The 22619-nt window shown below is 41.4% G+C and overlaps 2 protein-coding genes across 16 annotated transcripts in view; one reads left to right on the top strand and one right to left on the bottom strand.

Annotated features, from left to right (window-relative positions):
* Fip1l1 (factor interacting with PAPOLA and CPSF1) overlaps nt 1-17043 on the top strand; it is a 60664-nt gene extending 43621 nt beyond the window's left edge. For 4 of the 12 annotated variants that reach the window (XM_032915942.1, XM_032915946.1, XM_032915944.1 and 1 more), the window contains 6 exons: nt 3289-3315; nt 5196-5250; nt 6309-6364; nt 9963-10182; nt 13391-13528; nt 14139-17043. In XM_032915942.1, the coding sequence (XP_032771833.1) occupies nt 3289-3315; nt 5196-5250; nt 6309-6364; nt 9963-10182; nt 13391-13528; nt 14139-14286 (644 nt within the window). In that variant the 3' untranslated portion in view covers nt 14287-17043. Of the gene's footprint in view, nt 1-3288; nt 3316-5195; nt 5251-6308; nt 6365-9962; nt 10192-13390; nt 13529-14138 lie in introns of all 12 variants that reach the window. The other 8 variants (XM_032915943.1, XM_032915947.1, XM_032915945.1 and 5 more) reach the window with 4 other exon arrangements.
* Lnx1 (ligand of numb-protein X 1) overlaps nt 15311-22619 on the bottom strand; it is a 102127-nt gene continuing 94818 nt past the window's right edge. For 3 of the 4 annotated variants that reach the window (XM_032915939.1, XM_032915941.1, XM_032915940.1), the window contains 2 exons: nt 16053-16211; nt 15392-15705 (listed from right to left, as the gene is read on the bottom strand). In XM_032915939.1, the coding sequence (XP_032771830.1) occupies nt 15570-15705; nt 16053-16211 (295 nt within the window). In that variant the 3' untranslated portion in view covers nt 15392-15569. Of the gene's footprint in view, nt 15706-16052; nt 16212-22619 lie in introns of all 4 variants that reach the window. The other variant, XM_032915937.1, reaches the window with a different exon arrangement.

Consider the following 22619-nt stretch of genomic DNA (forward strand, 5'->3'; position numbering starts at 1 on the left):
GTTAAGATTAATAGAAGTGGGGGTGTTAATCCAGTGCCTGGTCCCAGCATAACAATCTCGTCTAAGGATTTCTTGGGAATGTTTGGGTTTTTTTTGTTTTTGTTTTTTGTCTTAGACATCTTGAATGAGAAAGCCTAGAATGTCCCAGCGGTTACAAACTGTAGGTGATTCTGATCAAGAAGTGCATGAAAGTGGATAGATAATCACTTTGCTGAAGGTTTTAATATGCTACTGTTAGAGAAGACTTTCAGGCAAATAATCATTTTTTTCAGATAATTAATAAAGGCTAGAGTGTCACGGGCTTTTAATCTCAGCCATTGGAAGTCAAATACAGGTAGGTAACTATGAGTTGGAGGCCAGTCTGTTTCCCTAGAGAGTTTCAGGCTAGCCAGGGCTACATTGTCTCAAAGCAAAATGAGACAGACACATGAAAATATGTATACATACATACATACATACATACATACATACATACATACATACATACATAAAACAGAAGAAGCAAAGTACTTTTTCTATGATTTTTTTGTTTGTTTCTTTTTTTGTGGAACTCCTCTGGTATTTTATTTCTCCTTTACAACTTCCACATAATAGACAAAGACTTTTTGATAAGATATTGTTATCTTTGCTGAAAAAAATCGGATAATCATTTTAAACAATACAAATGTGTACATACATGGCTGAGGCAGCCTATAAACACCTCTGTGGGTTTTAAAAGGAAGAAACGTTTGTATGTTTAGGTCTATTAGAATTGTCCAGGGAAGAAAAGGGACTTTTGGAATGAATTTTCTGCTACTTATCTTATTTTGGTTTTGTTTTTTAAAAAGTTAAATACTAGAGGTCTTTAAGTTAAAATGTAGGTTTGCATTGTATTGTTTTTTAAACTTCCTTAATTGTTGTTTGGAAATGTTTCTGGGTTGTCAAGGAACTGGCTGTACGTTTCATCGGCTTTCTAGTCCTTTCCCACAAAGAGCTGTTTACACTCAAGTGAAATCTTAGATGAATAAAGGTCTCCCTTGGAAGAGCCCTTTCTAGCATGCAAGCTTTCTATTGTAGAAGCACCAGTTGGAAAGACAACTGGATATAACATGTTTTTTTTTCCTCTGTTCTTAGTTCCAGGTGATTTTTAAAGATTTGTTCTAGGATATTCCTATAGTAAGATTACAAATTCCAATGCTTTGATAGAGTGCTATGACCAAAATCAACACGAGGAGGATAGTGTTTATTTGGCTTACACTTCTGTGTCACAGTCCATCACCAAAGGAAGTCAGGGCAGGAACTCAAGGCAGGAGCTGAAGCAGAAGACTTCACTGGCTTGTCCCTCCTGGTTTGCTCAGCCTTCTTTTTGACACAGCTCAGGACCCTCTTCAGGGTTGCCCCTCCCCCTCCCCCTCCCACCATGAGCTGGGTCACTTGCCAATCTTAGTGAGGCACTTTCTCAGTTGAGGCTGTCTTCTCAAATGATACCAGCTTGCGTCGATTTGACATAAAACTAACCAACACGGTAATTTTAACTGCATTTGGAGAAAAATTGATTTGATCATGTGCCTTCTGTGTTTGTTTTCACAGTTTAAATACTTTGAGAACTAAGTTTTGAAGATCCTTGATTTGTAATTGTGTCTCCCCACCCTTTCTTTTGCACAACTTCTCATTTTAGTAGGTTTAGCTAAAGTAGTGCTGCTTGCTCCTCCTAAACATGGTTGGGGATGTTACTTGAGTAAAAGTAGCACAGACGGAACTCATCTAGCCCTGGTCTACATACTAGAAACAGCACATACTTTCATGCATTGAAGGTGAAAACAAACTCAGATAGTAAGGTTCAGTAGAGTCATTTGTACTGTTGTAAAGAATATATATATATTATTTACTCTTCTCCCCTTCCCTCATTTAACTTCACTTGGTTTTCTGTTAGATCCTTAATATCAGTGACATGAGAAGCATCAAGATAAGACCTTGGGGTAGATGAAAATGTGTCTGCTGGGGGTTAGCTTGGTGGGTTGTGATTGCTGTGGCTGCCTTCCACACCTTCTCACCCTGCAGGTCCCATAACCCTCTATTTCACGGTGATTGATCAGATACTTGAGTCTGGGGTGCAAGGCCCTGTGTTGTCTAAGCTCTTACTCATGAAAGCCTCACGCCAATAAAACATGTCTGCCAGTGCAGTTTAAATACGCCAGCAACAGCCTTCTCTGGTCAAGAAAACCTTTGAAAGTGCTTCTGCTCACTTACATGCAGCTAGTAAATGAGTTTGATTGCCCTTTGCTTTGAGCTAATTTTGAGGCTGATAGGATTTAATAAATTGAACAATGTAATTTATTTATAATATAGAACTTTTAATGAAAAAGTTTCAAAATTTTCTTGTTTTATTATTTGAGATCATTTTTTCAACTAAAAATAGTTCTGGTTTGCATGTTATACAGTACTTTCATGTATTTCTTAAATTTTGGATTTAATTTTATATGCTTAGGGGGACATTTGGCCAGTGCAAATTTAGAATGTTCATGTATAGTTTATTTCTTAAAGGTTATAATGTTTATACATAATAGAGAGATACTCAAATTTTATTTTGCTAACACCTCTAAAAGGCAGTCATCTATGCTTACGTTAGTGTGTGTGTGTTTGTGTATGTGTCTGTCTGTCCATATTTACACATAATGGAGAGATTCTCAAATTTTATTTTGCTAACACCTCTAAAAGGCAGTCATTTATGCTTACGTTAGTGTGTGTGTTTGTGTGTGTTTATATATCTGTTTGTCTGTCCATATAAGTTTCCTATACCCTTTCTACTTCCACAAGTCAAAGAAAGTATGGACTGTTGGCTCTTGGTAACAGTAAGACAGCTTTCACACCTGAGTAGCCCACACTGGCCTTTTCAGAAATGGATGATAGCCTGAATCTTTCCTTCCCTGCAGGATTCCCACCAAAGTGTTGAACTGACAAAACCAGATTCTTGTGACCAAATTTAGTGAGCTTTTCACCGTTACGGAGTTTGATACTGTGTATCACAAAGTGTGCTTTTTTAAAGTGATGTGCTTCTAACTGCCTTTGTGATTCCTACTAGCGGGACAGTCACAGTCGTGTCAGGGAGTTGTCAGACTGGCTTTTCCTCAGGGGAGTTGGATGCTGATTGAATTGTTGGCTCACAAGAAAACAGAGCGCTTCTCTTGAGTGCTAAGCCAGGACCCTGAGTCAGGGGGTTTATGTCAAAGTTTGTTTTGGTGATGGCATAAAAACATAACAGGTTCTGAAATCCAGTTACTATATTAAATTTCATCACTTGTTTTTTAGGTATTCCAATAACTGTACCACCTCCAGGTAAAACTTTTTTCATGTTTTTCCATCGTTGTTAATGAACATGAAATCTCAAGCTTGTAGTTCCAGGAGGGCCGGTGTTGATGTGGTTAGAATGTAATGGCTCACCAGGATTTCAAGGTCCTATTTTCAGCTCTGCCTTCGCTTCATTCCAGCATTAAGACAATTTAGTCTTCTTAAACTTGTCTTACCCATTTCTACAGAAACAGAAATTCTCACCTTAACAATTTGTGAGGAAAACAGTAGAAGGTGCAAAGTAAAATCACTGTTTGAAAAGCTTTTTAGAGATGCAAAGAGAAAAGAAAAATAATTTATCTTGACTTTCTCATGGTTTCTGATTGTTTACCCACTGTCATAATTCGTTGTCATGAGAAGATGTATTCTAGACCACACAGCAATTACATGGCTTAATAACTAGCGGAGCACTTGTTCCTAGAGTGGTGATTAATTGGGCCTTGGGATGGTGTAGTCAGTAGGAGCGTTTGTGTAGTCCAGCCTTGTCCTTTCCGTTTCTGTCAGTCACTTCTTACTGTGTAATGGGGAACACAGTGGACAGATTAGTTACTGAGTTCAGTGTACAAACCAAGGAGTGAAGAAAGTCACTAGGGATTTTGCTGAGGAGAGTGGGTCTCAAGTCAGAATGTGAATTTAGGTTGCAGAGGTTAGTGTCCATGCTTAGCCAGGAATGTAGTCACTGACTGTCGAGGTGGCTGAGGAAGGGCTAAGCAGAGCAAGTCTAAAGGACTGCTGTGTCTCTTTAGTCTGAAAGACAGTGTGGCTGTGAACCTGTGTCGTGCAGGATGTGGACTAGATAGAGTACTACTGTTGTAACTGCTGAACGGGGCTTGTCTTGATGTTAGCAGAAGAGTTACAGAGGCTAAACCTGGACAGAGTGACAAGCATAGTAAACTTAAAGTAATTTGAAACAAGACTAAAGATTGATTTAATGAAACTCTGAGAAGAATGAGAGACCTGGGATTCGTGTCTCCAGAGAACACCGAGAAGGCGGCATTTAAGTCATCAGGAAAGTTGCCATTAAGTAGAAGATAGTTGGGGTACAATCATGGACGTGTCTCCATCAGGACGTGAACCTGAGGGCAGAGGATTGAAACTTGAATTTGATACATTTGCTAGTAGTGAAGGTTGTTAAAACCTGGAAAAAAAAATTGGTCTGTGAAGTCGTGCTTGGGCTGTGGTGCTCTGTCACAGTCTGGAAGTATAGGGGAGACAACGTGCTGAGTGAGGCCCCTTAGCCGTGCTGTTCTGTGGGGTTTCACGTAGTGAGTGAGAATGCTGACCGCATAAGACAGGGTATACACTGTTTGCCTCCAGACGGATCCAAAAATCCCACTATGTGCTTGCTTTATAAAGTAGTCTGCTGGGGTGTGTTATTTAAAGATCATTTCATGGCAGACGTTCTTGTTGTGAACACATATATTTACTGGCTAGATTTTATTTACAAATTACATGCTTTAAAGATTCTATAAATCTGAAACTCAATATTTTTAAAGGACGTAAATGCTATTTTATTTGTGTTTCTTCAAAACATAATCTGATGGCAACACTGCTGCTATATATTTTATGTGGAAAAGGTAAGGCATTGAGACTTAACTTTCTTAGACACACAAAATGGGCTGTGTGTGGTGCTGAAAATAAGACCAGGTGTCCTGACAGTTGTGCTGTGTGTTAGACCAGACTGTTAATTAACAACGTTATTGCTCTAAAACCCTTTGTAAGTTTCAGCTTTATTTTTCCTGTTCGTTATGATGTAGAGAAGCACGTTTGTGTCCTCAGAAAATATTAGTGATAATCAGCAACTGTATTTCACTCTTGCTATTACGTATGCAGCCTGTTAATATCTTCTCTTTGGTTGGATGTTTCAGGTTTCCCCCCTCCACCAGGCGCTCCACCTCCATCTCTTATACCAACAATAGAAAGGTAAAGCAGGGCGCTACTCTGCGCTGTTATCATGGACAGCCCTGCAGCAGAACCCTACACATATGTCTTTGCTTGCATTCTTTAATAGATGTAGCACCTGTCCATGCATAAGTTTAATCTGTATTAATTAATTTTATGGAACTATAGCCTAATATCAAAACAGGGAAAAGAAAAATAAAAATACTTTGTTAGAAATTATTAATAATGAATTTTTTTTCTACTGGAAAGAAGAAAGAACAACTGTTACTGTACCTTAATAAAAAGAAAAATGGTTTTCTTCCTGCTACCCTGCTGGATCTCTGCTCCTTCTGGAACGACCTAGCTGCTGTGACTTTATTTTCTTACGTCTGTACTTAAGTTTCTTAGCCTCTTGTATTGAAGAATATCCCCCAGCAGTCGTATTGTGTCTAAAGCCCCTTAGAATTTCACACCCGTGTGGCTACTGTCTCTCTAGACTTCATCGTGAAGATTAGGACAGTGCACATCTCAGCAGGCAGAACTTGCTAGTAAACAGGAGCTGTTCCATTACTTCACTCTGACTGGAGATAGTCTAAAAAGTCATAGTCAAATTATGTAAAAGCAAAAGGAAATGGGGCTCACTTAGCATGGTGGCATCAAGCCATCCGTGTAGTTTTCAAAGTGCTGCTCCAGAAAGCAGATTGTGAGAGGGGAGGATTTGGTTTTCACTGCGTTCTTGTTGAGTGTATACTTGTTTCTCAGTCAGAGCGGCCTGTCTGGGGTACTAATTACTGATGATTTAGAGCTAACTCAGAGCCACTAAATCCAGTTTTTTAGGATTAAGTTTTAAGCCTCAAACATCTTTTCAGTCTCAGATTTTCTCTATCTCACTGAGCAAGTGAACGTGATTGCCTGAGTTACACTGAGCAGCAGCAGCAAGTAGCTCCTGGGTCTGAGACTTGAGGTGAAAAGTCCATGTCACCAAATTGAAAAATAGCAAGACCATGTAACACATTTCAGACTTAAATTTTGTCTCCATTGAACTGTTCAGACTGAGTACACATTTGCGTCAGATAAAAAGATGCTTCTTTCTTCCACAGTGGCCATTCCTCTGGTTACGACAGCCGTTCTGCACGGGCGTTTCCATATGGCAATGGTAAGTTACTCACCCCCCCCACACCCACTGTGAATCAGCAAAGTACAGCTCGGTAAAGAAATAGAAACATGTTTTCATGGGCTAAGTTAGCAGAGCAACTAAGAAAAGCAATCGAAAGAATTAAGTCTGTATGTCTGCTGTCTGACTGCTTTAGAAAAGATATTTTATTTATCAGTTGACGCTTTTAAAAAAGTATGTCACAACAGGTATAGCGAGTCCAGCCTTTCCTGAAGCTGGTTGGGATTTATCACAGTCTCAGTGTCCATGAGTCCTGGCATCCAGGTAGCCTTAGATTTTTTCTTTTTGTAAGCTATGCGTATGCCACTGTCATCCACCCCTACCACCCGCTGTTTTTCACTTTTAACAACTTTATGCACACCAAAAGCTTCTGATGCTCCTTTATTTATAACGCTGTACATTGTACTAACTCACAGATGTGGCGAGTTATACTGGTCATCGTTATTAAATTCATTGGTCAGTAGTGAGATAGCCAGTGACTGGAGAGAAAAAACGTTATCCTGAGAACTGAGTGAGAGGAGGCTCTCCTAACTCAGAGTAGGACAGTGGGTGACAGCATGTGTGCTGTGCAGAAGCGTGCATAAGGGGAACAGGAAGCGTGGGAACTGTAGGTGTGGTGTGGCTGGACCCGAGGGAGCTTGGGCTCACACCCAGCAGTGAAAGCTTGATTTGGAGACAGAATAGGTTAGGTTTCCAGACTGGCACAATAGAGCAAACGTGGTGAGACACATTTCCCCAGCAGAGGAAAGTAACGTTTGTCTATATTATGCTTTATAAATGTTCAGAAATGTGTTTCAAGGAGCATATGACCCTTAATTTTAAAAACATTGATTTGTTGTTGTTGCTAAAAAGTGTTCTCTCTATGAGAGTCAGCCCTCTCATAGAGTGCCACTGCTTCAGGAACTAAAGTCGTGAGATATTCAAGCTCCACTTGAGTTCTCTTGCCATACTCCGTTCTGAGGGTTCTTTCTCCACTGAGGTCCTGGGTCCCTGCACAGGATAGTGAGCATGTCAGTGGGTGGAAGAAAAGTCTGTACAGTTGTTAGGGGAAACCCCCTCCCAGAGACGGACAGCAAGAGAAAGGCCTGGGCATCAGGAGCTTGTCTCACCGTGTGCCATGGAAGAGAGAGAGTCTTAGAAGAGTCTGGACTAGTTAGCATCTGCAACGAAGATGGTAAATGAGAGATCCAAATCTACCGGTGCGATGCCCAATCCTAAACGGACATCTGTGTCACCCTTGGAAGGTTCACACAACGTTGAAGTAGGTAGGGTGGAATGTTGTAAAATGCTGTCTGTCTTCTAAGTCTGACATGGCCTTTGCACTCACACATGTCCTTTGATAAAAGCCAGTAACTGGGCCTATCAACATTCCACACGAGCCCCACCTTTCCCTAAGGGTATGTATGCAGCTGCTTACTTAGGTAGGGAGAGGCATTTCATAGCCATCAGTAAATTGTCCACTTGCCTATGTGCCTGTAAATAACACCCCATCCATGTTCCTGTAAGAAAATCTAGTTAAACTCATTGGTTCTAATTGACTGGATTAATAGCTCAGGCTGTGGTTCCGTGATAGAGTGTATGAGTGTATGATCGAGGGCCTGGGTTCAGTCCCCACTGCTGAAAGGATAATGAAATAAAGCCAGTAATAAAGAAAAGAGCTAGTGCTGGGTCTCCAGGCTAAAGGTCTCCTGTGGTCAGTTTCCATTCTTCTTAGTAAAGAGAACAAGAGATGTCCCTGAGCCTCTGTGATTTGACTTCCTGCTTGTGGGCATGTGGGAGAGGGTGAGAGCTTTTCTTAGCTGTGGCTGCTCAGTGGCTCTGCCTCATCATCTTTTTTGGGGCCTGTGTTTCAGAGCAGCTTGTCCTGGTCTCTCTGCAGCACTAATCCAGAGGTGGACATTAATGCTGTCCTGTTTCCTCCACTGAAGGTAGAAGAAATATTAATGGACTTAAAGGGCATTTCTGTGGTAGAATCTATGTCCTGGTGCCATGCTTAGTCATTAAACTGAAAGTAATACATTCCCCCTACTGCTGTGGGATGAGCACCTGTCTGCTCTTGGCCAAGTGTCCCAGTGTTAGCCACCATTTTCACAATCTCCTCCATCTCCAGGGGGGTACAAGCTCCCTCCCTCTTCTGTCCCCTAGGTAGCAATACAAAGTAATTGTTGAATCATGGGTTCTGTGGTTGCCTGTGCTTGGATCTTGGGGCCAGCTTATCTTAGGTAACCGTGGATGAATTAGATCTTTTCCTCATGTAAACTGGAGCTAGAGTTCAGGTTTACACAGTCCCTATAATGTGTAAGCATTCTCTACGCATCACACATTGAGTTTGTCTGCTTGGGTTTACCTTTCTTATGCCATTGTGAGTTTCTGTCACTCTGTCCCATGTTTGCTTCAGTGCAGGTGAACCAGTGGCTAGCCCGTATCGGACAGTCATTCGTGAGAGTGCTGACCCAGCCTTGTCCAATAGTTTTAAATGGCTGGTTAAGAGCTTAACTTTTTCTCAGAGTAACAGGAGTTTGTTTACTTTTAGGAAGCAGGAATCCAGCACTTCGTCTGTATAGCTCCCAACTTCCCTCCCAGAGACAAGCCTCTAATTAAACGTGAAAGTAGAAAGGGGGAGAGGAGAGGAAGGGATCGTCCTCACCCCGGCCAAGCGAAGCTTTACAACAAGGACAGCAGACAGCTTCTGTGCTTTCTGTTTACCTTCATTTTGTTTATTTAGAATTTATCATCTATCCTCACACCCCTGAGCAACATAAAGTAATGGCTTTTCTGGATATGTCTGAAGACAGCTTATGAAGTGAAACCTAGTTTAAAAATACATTTTTCAGGAATATTAAGAGACAAGCTTTTTTTTTAAATCATTATTTTGGCTCACAGATTTAAAGGTTCACATCCATAACTTAGACAAACCCATGACTCTTAAACCTTGTGTGGTGGTGGTGTGTAATGAAGCCATGCCATTCACCTGATGGCCAGGACAGAACAAGTGAAAGAAGAAGAGATTTATGACCCACAGTGCTCCTGGGGAGCATGCTTCCTGACCTAAAACTTCATAATAGGTCCAGTTTCTTTATTTACAGAAATATTTAAAATTTCTTTTATATTTTGAGTATGAGTGTTTTGCCTGTATGTCTGTTTGTGCATCAACCACAAGCATCTTTGGTGCCCAGGGAAAACAGAAGAGTAGTCAGAGACCCTGGAACAGGAGTTAATGGTTGTGAGCTGCCATGTGGGTGCTGGGAATCAAACTTGGGTCCTCTGGAATAATAGCCAGTGCTTGGAACCCCTTCATCTTCATGAAGCTATTCCTCTCAAATCCCTTCCCATGTGTTTTTTTTATCATGTACTCATGTGTTAAGAGTATGCACCGTGTGCATGGATGCAGTGTCCAAAGATGCCAGATGTCGTCTGATCTCCCTGGAACTGGAACTACAGACAGTTGTGAGCTGCCGAATGAACAGTGTCTTCTTGTTTCTGTTTTTCACATTAGAAAGTCTGTTATTTCTTATTCTTGGCAAATAGAGTGCAATACCGAGTACCATAACCTTTGCTTTTAATGTGCTTTTCCCTCTAGTTGCCTTTCCCCACCTTACCAGTTCCGCTCCCTCATGGCCTAGCCTTGTGGATACCACTAAGCAGTGGGACTATTATGCACGGAGAGAAAAAGACCGAGATCGAGACCGAGAGAGAGACCGAGACAGAGAAAGGGAGCGAGACCGGGACAGAGAAAGGGAGCGCACCCGGGAGCGAGAGCGGGAGCGGGACCACAGCCCCACCCCAAGTGTTTTCAACAGGTTTGTTGGGTGTGCAGGGCTCTGAGCACACTTCATTTTTACTCAGTTTTATTTGATGTGAGGAGATGGATTGCAGTTCACTGGGAAAGGAATACTCAAGGTATGGCTAGAAAAGCCATTTTGAAATCATACTCACTTTGTTCTTGAGGATTCGAAGTACTGTAAGCAACAATTTTCAAACCATGTTGTTCACTTGGCCCTTAAAGAAATTTATATCCCCTCACAAATTCTGTCTTGTCATCTAAACATAATTTCTTTCTCTCTTTTTTTTTTTTCTTTTCTTTTTTTTTTTCGGAGCTGGGGACCAAACCCAGGGCCTTGCGCTTGTTAGGCAAGGACTCTACCACTGAGCTAAATCCCCAACTAAACAGAATTTCTTAATGATTGATTATGGTTAGGCGGCATGGAGAATTGAGTGCTGACAGTCATGCTCTCACATGCCAGTCTTGATCCTGTTTCTTAGATACAAGTTTAATTAGTTGGTAATTCATATACATTCCTAATGTATATTATTTTAAAATAAGATTGCCACCTTAAATATGTATTGAGTTAAAAACTGATTTACTGAGTGTCCCATCTATTTTTCTAATGTTTCATTCATGTGAATGACATTTTGAGTCCTGTTCTAAGCCAGAAATAATGCTGTATCCTAAAATGCATAAATATTCATATTGTGTACACATTAAATTCATAGTACTGTTAAGCTGACTCAGTCAAAGAGTGTGTGACCAAGAACTGGAAAAGATGATGAAAATACCTCTTCTCCCACCCAGTTTGAGCATGACTTAACACATAGTAGGTATTTAATACAATTTTATTGATCACATAGGTAAACGGCGGTGTGGCATATACATGTAAGTGGGCCATAAAATGCCGGCCACAGCCACCCAAGTGCACAGTTCTGCTTAAGTTCAAGGACAGGGTTGTTTTGTTTTGTTTTGTTTTGTTTTCAGGAAGTTGACTAGTTTCTAATGTGCTTGAAATGTACCTTTGAAGTAACATATTGTCTATAAAATGTATGTGTCACAATCAAGGATTTTAGTGAACACACGTACAGGGGCTACTGAGTTTCTGCTAAATTGAAAAATGTTAGTGTTTAAACCATGTTTTCATTTTCAGGTTGCTGAGTTTTAGGGCATTAAATAAATTGGAGGAAAAGCTAAAGGTCAGAAAAGCGAAAGGTCAAGGAATTCTGACTTGTCCTAGGAAAACTGTACTGTGAATACAAACGGGAAGTAAAATCTGTCTGTTTCTAAAGACTGACAAAAATAGTCTAAAAGCAAAACATATATAGTACGTGTTGCATTACAAATTGCAGGGTCACTGTTTTGAAAATTAGAGAGCAGTTTTAACATCTGTTTTTAAGGCAGTTTAATTGAGGGCCTGAAAGAAGGCTGGTTGCTATAGGATGTTAGAAAATGTGCTTTAATGAGTTGCAGGCCTGGAGCAACCTTTGCACTGTGCCGTGTGTCAGAAGGGATGGGAAGCTGCTGTAGTTTCATGAAGGCCAACTCCCAAAAGTCTGTTGTTCATGTGACTGCCGACAGACAGCATTTAAGGGCCCCAAGAATTGGCTCTAGGGCAAAGGGGCTACACACGAGGAAACTGTGAGGTAATTGGCCTTGGTTACTTTATGCAAGCTTAGTTGGAGTCATCACCAGGAACACTGCATTTGCTGATGGAGGCAATTGCAATGTCCCTTTATCCCTGAGCTGGAGAGAGTTATCAGAGGCCCTTTATAGGAAATAGTCTGCTTCTGAGAATGTAAGCACTAAATTCCTTGAAAAATTCCATTTTTTTTTTATCAAGTTCTGTGTGTGTGCACATGCTTGTCCCCTATCGCCCCTTAGAGCTCAGAGGACAATTTGCAGGAGGAGTCAATTCAGTTGTCCTACAGTATGGGCACTGGGGATCAAACTTAGGTTGCCAGGCTTGGCAGCAAGCACCTTTGCCCACTGAGCCATCCCATCAGGGCAGGGGCTGCACTCACTGATTGCCTGCTCTCACCAGGCACTCTGTAAACGTTACCGTCGGTTTCACGGACACCTTGAGATTTAAAGAGTGATCCTGCATTCCCAGTGGCACAGGCTTAGAAGGAATGTGCTGCGTGTTTGTGTGCACGCGGCCACTCTGCACTGCCTGTCAATGACATACTCCTTAGGAAAGAGCATGTGTGCGTTAAAACACGTTTTCATAAAGCATTTTACAGTCTTACTATATCCCAGGTCGTTGTGTGCAGCAGTGTGTTGTGGCACTGAGCGTCATTACTGACCACCCCTTTCGCTAGGCAGTCACAGGCTGCTGGTCTGCTCCTCTCTGTGTGTAGCTTATGGTTCCCCTGAGCCTGTCATCCCAGGCACGTTCCTGAGCACCTTGTTGTTGCATACAGATCCTAATTATTTTTATTGAACATATTTTTTAAAACTAAAGCTTTTGACAGTATTCTGAAAGATGTTTATTTTAAATAACAGAATTGTCCGATACTGCGTTTTAAAATCTTGACTTTCGTGTCAGATAGAAAGAGGAAAAAGCCAGGCCTGGTAGTAATGTGTGACCCCAGGAAGTAGAGCTGTCATTTGTATCCGTGCCTTTGGAGGCTTTAGCCACATGTCATCGTTAATGTACACACTAGGCAGGGACAGAGGTAGGAGTGGGTGATGGAGCAGAGATGTCCGGGTTATGTGGGCTGTGTGGGAATGCAGGTGTGACTCTCTCTTTCATGTTCATTCTTCTGCACTTGGTAGAAGTTGTACTATTTCTGCTAGTAAAAAGCAAACACTTAAAAATAAATTAACCTCTTTTATCTGCCTTTTACTGCAGAAGCCACTGTGAGCCATTATGCTCTTGGATTCTTTACTACATGGCCAGTGCTTTGCAGTTAAGATCCCCCTCCCCCTATATCTGAGATATAAATATATAATTATAAAATGAGAGCAAAAAAGAAATATCTGTTGATTAAAATTTAAATCAACTACAGGTCACTTTTTCCAGAAATAAAATGTGACCTAATATGAAACCTCTGTCATTCAAACAGATATAACAGGATGGCATTATTTAGTGCGCTGCCTTAAGTGAGATGTGTCACTGATCTGTGACTTGTCCAGCAATTTCCAGCTCATGTGCTGGCTTATGTTGGGCTTCAGAAGCTCTTCCTTTTCAGTCAGCTAACTTAATAGTCCTGGTGTCAGCGTTTGCACTTCCGTTGCAGTGATGAAGAGCGATACAGATACAGGGAGTATGCAGAGAGAGGCTATGAGCGCCACAGAGCTAGTCGGGAGAAAGAAGAGCGGCACAGAGAACGGCGGCACAGAGAGAAGGAGGAAACAAGACACAAGTCCTCTCGCAGGTTTGCTCTTTAATACTGGCCCAGGTCCAAATAGCTCACTGTAGACTATTCTTAACTAAAAGACCAAGAGCAACCTGGTGAAGCTCCTTCCTTATGAGCATCAAAAACAATCTTAAAATCTAACAAGGTTGCATTTCTTTTAATATCTTCCAGACAAAATTAGCATGGGATAAAAATAAGATGCCTGGTGGTTTTTGTTTGTTTTACATTATCTATTTGATATTGGGCATATGACCCAATCTTTATAATAAATATTAAAATGCTCTTTGGCTTAAGGAAAAAGTTGGGGGGGGCTTTGGTCTTAAAATACATTAGAATCAATTTTAATTAATGCCCATTGTGCCTGAAAATTCACCCTATAAAACAGTATTTCCTGTTCCAGTTGTAAAAAGACTTGCATAAAGTCTTTCAGAACAAAGGGATGGGTATTGGAAGTCTGGGGTGATATGGGTGGTGTGGATGAAGAGCACCCCAATGTAATCCATGTAAAATCTCATGCAGAATAACTCCAACATCAGAAAGCAAGTCCATCTGAAATCCAGGCTTGCATTGGTTGGTGAGACCAGACTGATTTTGTTCCCATTGTTAAACACAATTCCTTTCCCTGCAGTAATAGTAGACGTCGTCATGAAAGTGAAGAAGGGGACAGTCACAGAAGACACAAGCACAAAAAGTCTAAAAGAAGCAAAGAAGGAAAAGAGGCTGGCAGTGAGCCGGTCCCTGAGCAGGAGAGCACGGAAGCTGCCCCTGCCGAGTAGGCGCCACCTCTTATGTACGTGTGCCCCAGAAATAGATGCTATAAATCTCCTTATTTTTCTGGATAATGTTTAAGAAATGTACCTTTAATCTTGTTCTGTTAGAATGAAACGTTAACTTTTTCTTTTCCAAAATAAAAATGTGCATTTTTTTGTGTTAAGTTAAAAATCTTTGTCTTGTAATATTTAAAGAAAAAAAGACAAATTACTTTATATCTAAGAAAGTAATGTGAATAAGCCAGCAGGGGACTTAGTGCTAAGGTTGGCCATGTGTGCACAGTGTGGTGAAGATCAAGGACTCACTAGCTTTCTAGTTAGCGGGACGCTGTTGGCAGGAGAGGTGCTGTGGTGCAGAAGCCCCCTCTTGATGTGAAGTCAGGCTTCCTCTTACTGCTGTCACACTCCTGCATCTTTAAGAACTTGGACACATTCTTATTATCACAGTTTTTGATAGCAGGTTTTCAGTGTTCTGAATTTGGGTCCATAGTAACTAAATGGACTATTTGAATCTCTAAATTTAGAAATGGTCTGAGGCACTTGGGTGGCCCCTATGATGGAACTTGTGTGCTTCCCAGCAGGCACATGGACTGGCACAGCATCAAACCACTTCATGGCCATCTGTTTGAACAAGGGTCAAGGGGCTTCGGTTGCTGCTAACATGTTTTCCAAGGCTCATTGGTAGCATAGAACGTGGGGTATTTTTTTAAATACCAGGTCCATATTAATAAAAAATAAACTCAGTGAGAGTAGTGTCAGATCAGTCATTCTTACTAAAACCAGAACTCCAGGTTGAAATCTGGACTAACCCCAAGAAGGTTCTAGAGCAGCGGTGGGGCTGGGAATGTGTGTGAAAGGACGAGGCAGTTAGAGCCACCAGTAAGAGGACTGCTGTCACTTAGAAGAAGATATTCATCTCTTGTTTAAATCCTCCGCCATTAAACTGAAATGGCCATAATGTGCTGTGTCTTCAACTCCACTTCTACCATATTTGACGTTGCCTTGAATTAAGTGTGGCATACAAACCATGTAAGTTTTTATGGGCTTTTTATTGAATTAAAAAAATAGAAACTTAAAAGATTTGGAGTGATGAGAAATCCTCCACACCAAATAAAAATTAACATTAGTCTTTATTTTTGAGAACATTCTCTGAGGTGTAACTTGTTTTCATAAGTCATACTTTTTCTGGCATTTTTTTTTTACAATATATTCTTTAAATATAAAAATCGACAAGATAAATACAATTTTATCTAGCCTATTTGTGGTTTTTCTAAGATCCATCATTGGTTTTATAAAAAAGTACCAGGCCAGGAAGCAATGGTGAGAGTAATTTTCCCTTTGAGTTCTTTGAGCATCCTCGCTAAGCAGGCGTGTATCATCCCCGACGTGCTTCTGCCGTTGACAGCGAGAAGAATGTCACCACATCTGAAAAGATACAGCATTGTGATGAGAACTACTTCAAGCCTGAAGCGCCTCAAAGTGGACTTGGGTGGCCCTAGAGCTTGCTATATTTGTCCTTTTAGTTCTGATTTGATTTTCCCTCTTCCATAAATTCTCCAAGCTCCACTCAGCGTGCATCAGAAGGTATAGGAAATTGCAAGGTGGGACCAAGGCCGGTTCTAGTTTTGGATTTCTCTCTACCTAACTAGTGCTCTCATGTCTTAATTTCCCACTCTTTAGGAAAGTATAAGCTACGCTTTCTTCCAAGTGGGGCCGAGTTTTACATGTAGAAAGCAAAATACTTGAATATTAGTTTTCTGAGTAATCATTACCTAATTCTTCCATCATTGTACGCGGGTGTTCCCTCGACGATGGATTTGATAAAAAAAGGTTGGTTACCACTGTATTCTTCATAACCTCCCACAATGCAGAAGCCCAGGCTTCCCGCTGTGTTCCTTCGTAGTATCACATCCTTACAGTTATATAAGTACCTGAAACAGAATGTAATTAGTGGATGTACAGTTGAGTTTACTAGTTGTGACTCCTTTCATTCATTTTTTTGGGGGGACACTTTTAAAATGAAAAATACTGCATATGTCTCCATCAGAAGTGACGGCAACTTTTTATGCTCTTAGTCAGCTTTTGCATTTGATCTCTCTTTTCCATAGCCAAATACCCTTTCAACAAAAGGAGTTAGTATTATGTTCTGTTCATGTCTCTGCTGAGAAAAATGGCCACATATTTTGGTTAAGGCGCAGTAATGAATGCATGAGCCAAAAGTTGGATGTGTCTCAGTACTTCTTATTCCCCACAGTAGAACATACTGAGGGAATATCATTTTTATATACTTGGGGGCTTACATAATTTGTAAAGAAGACAAACATTCTCTGAATTAGCGATTAATCGCAAGGTCAATAATTTTAACTTATGCTAATGAACTTATACTCACACAGACTTAGAGAAGACTAGAGAAAGTGAATGGAAATTGGGCCATAAAATAGTGGAGCAGTTGTCAGACAGTAAGTGGCATAGCTGAAGCAGTCAGGGGGAGGGGAAGGAGCACAGCTGGCCCGAGAGCCAGTACAGCCTTCAGCTGGGATAGCCACGCTGTCAGAGCGAAGTGTGAGCAGCTGCACTACAGTAGACGTCGGAAGATGGGGTCGCTCTGGGACCCCTTGTCTGCCGCATGTGTCTAGGAACTGCTTTTGACTGGAAGATAGTATTTTTTGTTGTTAGAATTGAAGATGTCTTGTTTATAGACTGTACCTTAAAATAATCAGTTGCTTTTTGATAATCAATAAAAATGATCTTGTGAAATATTAAGCAGTGAAGTTTGGTCATTAACACTGATTGCTGGCCTTTCTCATTATTTAACAACTGTGATGGCTGTTCTTGGTTGCAGCTTGACTGCATCTGGAATTAACTAAAATTCAAGTGGCTGGGTTCACCTATGAGGGATTCTTTTTTCTTAATCATTTGAAGTGGGAAGACCCACTTGTAATCCAGATCTTCTGTGGAGGTAGGAAGATCTACCTTTAATCTGAGCCACACTACTGGCAGCCTATATAAGGACATGAAGAAGGAAGCTTTCCTCTGTTTGCCTGCTTGCTCTTGCTCTCCCTTGCAAGTCCATTCCTTCACTGGCGTTAGAGACTACTCTGGGATTCCAGCGTATACTGAAGACCTTTCATTGGCAGACGCCATTGCTGGACCACCTGAACCACACAGCCTGTAAGCCAGTCTAATAAATCAAACATACAGACATATATACATATATACATATATATATTCATTCTATCAGTTCCTCTAGAGAACCCTGACTAATGCAATAGCCTTTTTCATACTGTTCCTTTCATTTGAAATAAAACAAACTCATTTTTTTTGTTTTAGAAGCATTGATATACCATACATCACGTACAAGATTTTTTCATTGAAATGATAAAAAAGAAAAACATAAATTTTACTTAGTGAAAACTCATTTCTACTCTTAAGTACTTGTACTTAATTCCCATAAACCTTCTGTGAGTAGCACACACATCCTGTAGGAGCTGAGCGTAGATGCCACACTGTTCAGTTCCAGTTTATCTGACTATAATAAAAGCATCACACATTCCCACCTTGGTTGACGTGTGCCCCTCACCCGTTTTTGGTGGGAAAGTAGTAATTAGATGATAGTAACTGTCCAGAGGTATGATCCCCTCTTCCAGTCACAATGCTTTAGAACATATAAATACATAACTGGGTACATAGAGCAATCTCTGAAGCGGAGATGCTTCTCAGTCTTGGACCATGGTTTGTGGGGGCGTTGTTTTATGGGGTTTTTTGTTTTTGCTTTGTTTTTCAGTATTTCTGTGGGCCCTATTTGACCAAGTATGTTGACCAGCTGTAAACACAACTATGTAAACGTGCAAAACTATAGTCAACTTAATATTAAATTACAAGTCTATCTGTTTGCTTGACTCTTCGTAGTGAGAAGGGCATTGGCTTAGGTCGACTTTTAGATACTTGAGTATGTGCCATGCTCTTGATGTTGGAGAATGAAATGCAAGGTCCTTGTCCTCCTGTAGCACCTACCCTTTTGTTCTGTTGTAGCAGCAAAACCTCATTATTTTAAACTCTGTCAGCATCAGACCGGTGAGTTGGGACCGATGACCGGTTTTTTCCCTAGCATCACTTCATCGTTCACTGGGAAACCTGGCAGCTGGTTCAGATTGAGTGACTTTGCCCTCTGGATGTGAGTGTGAGCTTTTTCCTCCTCTGAGCTCATTCTTTTAAGTCTAATTGAGAAAGGTTTGGCATGGTATAAGGAATAGCAAGGACTTTGGTCATTTTTCCAGTAAGATGGTTAGGCTCATGGAAATTTAACTCAAGTGAGCAAATTAAGTATGAGAAGCCTTGAGATGCTCAAGAAATGAAGGTTTGGAGCTAGAATGATTGCTCCGCAGTGAAGGGTACTTGTTGCTCTTCCAGAAGACCTGGGTTCCGTTCCCAGCACCCACATGATGACTTATAGTTATGTATAACTACAGTTCCAAGGAATCCAGATACCCTTCTCGACCCCTACAGGCACCAGGTTTAAATGTGCCATACATACCCACATGTAGGCAAGACACTTAGAAATTATTTTTTAATTTCCTCTATTTTTCCTCCTATACCAATTTACTCAACTAAGTATTGCAACGTTGCCTAGATTTAAGTCAGGCTTACTAAGACAAGGGAGGCATTGCCTCTTAAAGAACAAAAATCCAAAACAGAAGTTTAACGTTAGAATGTAAACTGTCTATTAGCCAAGACAGTTTCAAGCCCATGTCTCTGACCGGATTGGATCATAAGGTCCTTCCCATGGTGTAGAAGCAGCAGGCATCATGAATTGATTCTCCATACTTTAGAATATTGCATTATGTTAGCCATCGAGAATTTAATAATTTTGGATACTCTGGTCTTAATTTGACCTATTGTCTCTTTAAAAAAAAAAAGTTCTCATTGTTTTTATATTGGAATCACAAATCCAAAACACCACGTCTGTATATTAGTGTATTTATAGAAGAAAAACAATGGCCAAGTTTGGAAACAATAGATTGGACTTATCTTGAGAACAGAAAGTTGATCACATAGCCAGTTTCTGTCCTTTTTCAAAATGTCATCTTGATTTTGTTAGCCCTGTCTGCATAGTTCAGCTAACTTACTTGTAAACATTACCATTGTAAACTCTGGGTAGAATCTAGAGATCCTTCCCTGTGAGTAACTCCTGGATTAGGGATCCTGTGTCATTCCTTGCTCTCTGCTAGCACTCTGCTACTGGGAGCCATTCAGCTCATGAACAAAGTGTCTGTCTTTAGTTGATGCTTAACCGCCTGGGCAAAGAACTCATCCAATCCAGGTGGGATAAAAACATCTGCTCAAATGGTGCTCTAAGTCAATGGTCTGCAGAGCTTTCTACGGTAACCTTTTACTATATAGTTCGTGATAGTAGGCACTTTTCTCAGGACATCTTGTCCTCTAGATTCTGAAGTCAATAAAAGGCTTTTCTCGGTACATAAGGGATTCATTGTTTCGTCAGTAGATGTCTACTGACCAGCAGTTCCAGATCTTCTGAAATAGTTATTTTTGGAAGGGTCCCACCATTATTATAGTAAACATTAAAATGCATCATTTTACATGATTAAATATAGGTAGGCTTGGGGGCAAGTGTTCAATACGTTTTTGAAAATAACTTTGCTCTTGAAATGCTGTGGCCATTTGGTTTTTGATGGATGGGAGTTTTCAGTCTCACAGGGAAGGTGATTGGAAAAATGATGGGAAATAAGGTAGCAAGCAGTAGTGAAAGCTATCTGTGCCATCCTGGTACAGGGCTCTGTTACGTGAACTCCTCCAGAACACTTTCTGGGAGAAAACAAAAAAACAAAGACGTAAACCAGCTAAAGCTAAATATAGGCTTAGCATTCTCTTGGGGATACTTCCAACTTACTAATGCATCGTGATTAAAATCATAGCCTAAGTCGGGAGTGGGAGGCTCGGCTCAGAGCTCAGCCATGCAGCATGAGCAGGTCATCTGGCAGCTCTGAACCTTAGTTTTCTTCTGAGTCACAGAGCATGTGATTCTTGACTGCAAAACACATGTGAAGCTCCCAGAAGCAGCTCCGGTCTTACTCGGGGCTCATATGCATTAGAGCCTTTGTAGCTGCCCTTACATTGCATGTCTTAGATAAATCAACACCAGGGGCCTAGCTCACGTTCTAAGTGTCAACGTTTTTAACTTGGGAAAAAAAAATACTGATGCCTGTTTCTTTCCCAAATAAAGTACGTCCGGGGCTTCAGGAGAGGAAAGGGTTAAATTCTTAAGCAAGAAGAGAACTGAGTTAATGCGTATTTCTATCACGCTAGTCCAGATGAGAACATGCTTTGAAGAACTTCCAGATGTGGAATGTGGGCCCTGAGAGTCAACAAAGTAAAATGTCACCAGTGGTCTCTGAATGGCTGGTGATAACTGGATAGCTGGCAGAAAGTCCAGCTGCTACAGGGGTCCCGCAGCAGACGGTGCTATCAAGGAGCGCACGACTACTAACACTCTTATCTGGTTCTCTATCACCTACTCTTACTCCTGGCTGTTTGGTTCCACACAGGAAATGCTAGCAAGGCATAGTAAGGCTACCCACGGTTTTCTTGATTCTAAGCTGGCTGCTGACACATGCTTCTTCATTGGGTCCTAGAGGTCTTTAGGTAACTGGCAAGATTGTATATTTGGACAAATATCCTTTCTCATGCTTTGATGAGTGAAAGGTAAAATGTATTTGCAAATTAGACATTTCTGGGCATGTATCGTAAAGGTTTAATTGTAGTCTAAATCTAACAGAATTAATTTTGCCAAGGTGTGGTTTGGAATCCCTTACTCTATCACTTCCCTCCTGTGGCTGGAGACATGTAGGATAATGCTGATGTGTAGGTAAGGGCTTTGAGAACTCAAGATGACAGCTGTGAGAGGATGCCCACCCCCACCTCACCCCAGTCCCCACCCCCACCCCATGGAAGCTGACGCTGTACCCCTGAGATGAGGCTAGGACAGGACTGAGACCTGAACAGGGTCAGTGTAGTCGTATTCAGTTTTGTCTGGCAGAATGAAGTAGATACGGTTTCCTTTGTGTTAAATTCACTATCAAATCGACCAGGAAACCTGGAAGCAGAGGCCATCATCATAAGCAAAATTGAGAGTTACCACGTGTGAGGGAGAGCTGGCAGAGGGCCAAGAACAACAGGAAATTCAGCAGAAAGGACCCTGTAGCCTGCACTAACCATGCCAGAAGTGGGCAGGCAGGTTTCCTCAGGTTCATCTTAGCAGAGAAGAAAGATGTGCAAAGCAGTGAGAACCCAAGCAGATACCCACGTGAGAGAGAGGAGCCCGAGTATGGCAGGGCATCATGAGTGGCCTGCTAGGCTGACCTCAGATGGTTATGGAGAACGCAGACACCCTATACCTGGAATATGGCTCTGACCCTTTCTCTTACCAACCTTCAGGAGACAACTGCCCAGGAGGAAAAAAAGAATGTCCCACTAAAAGATATTTGAACCAACTGAGCTAATAATGCTACATAAGAGAGCAGGTGGAGAGAGGTAACGGGAAAGAGATAAGGAAAGCCACTCCCTAGAAAACTATTACACAGTGAAATGCCTCTATGGACTATGAAATCGATAATTAATCACTGTGATTTAAAATACCATGCAGCAATTGCTCTGAGTGAAGAGCAAGAACCCAGTGTGAATGAGATTTCAAAGATGATGCTAGGTGTGGTCATGCATGCCTATAGTCCTCATACGTGGAAGGCAGAGACAAGAGCATGGCTGTAAGTTTGACGGCAGCCTGGGCTGTATACCAAGGCTTTGTCTCACAAGGAGTGGAGGGTAGAGGGACGAAGGAAGGAAAAAAAGAAAATCAAACACTGAGGAAAGCCTCTCAAATGAAAGTAGTCACAAAGGAGCAGCCATTCAACGAGCGACAGGGAGTGGGGCAGCTGAGGAGAACAAGCCAAGCAGGCAAACAGAACCAAGAAAGTCGAGAAAACAACCAAGAGCCGATATCCAGGGCACACATCTGGGGTCCCCAGAGAGCTGAAAGGACTGGACAGCTCTTCTCAACACTAACGACAGGTCACGTGTGGAGGGAAGGGCATGAGACAGCTTTGTCTTCACACAGCTTGACCCTGATCATCACAGGCGCCACCCCTAAAGAACCAAATGTGACACAACAGTGTGATGTCCACCTAACCTGCCACCTGCCATCATAGATGTGGCTCGTTTAACCCATCCGTGCCAGCAGTGGACACAGGTGGTGCACTGACTATCGTGACACCCCAAGTCAATTCTTGGGTTTAATTTTCAAGCTTTGGATCATAAGAACTCACAGG

Source organism: Rattus rattus, chromosome 11 (assembly GCF_011064425.1).
Source record: "Rattus rattus isolate New Zealand chromosome 11, Rrattus_CSIRO_v1, whole genome shotgun sequence".
NCBI classification, from domain to species: Eukaryota; Metazoa; Chordata; class Mammalia; order Rodentia; family Muridae; genus Rattus; species Rattus rattus.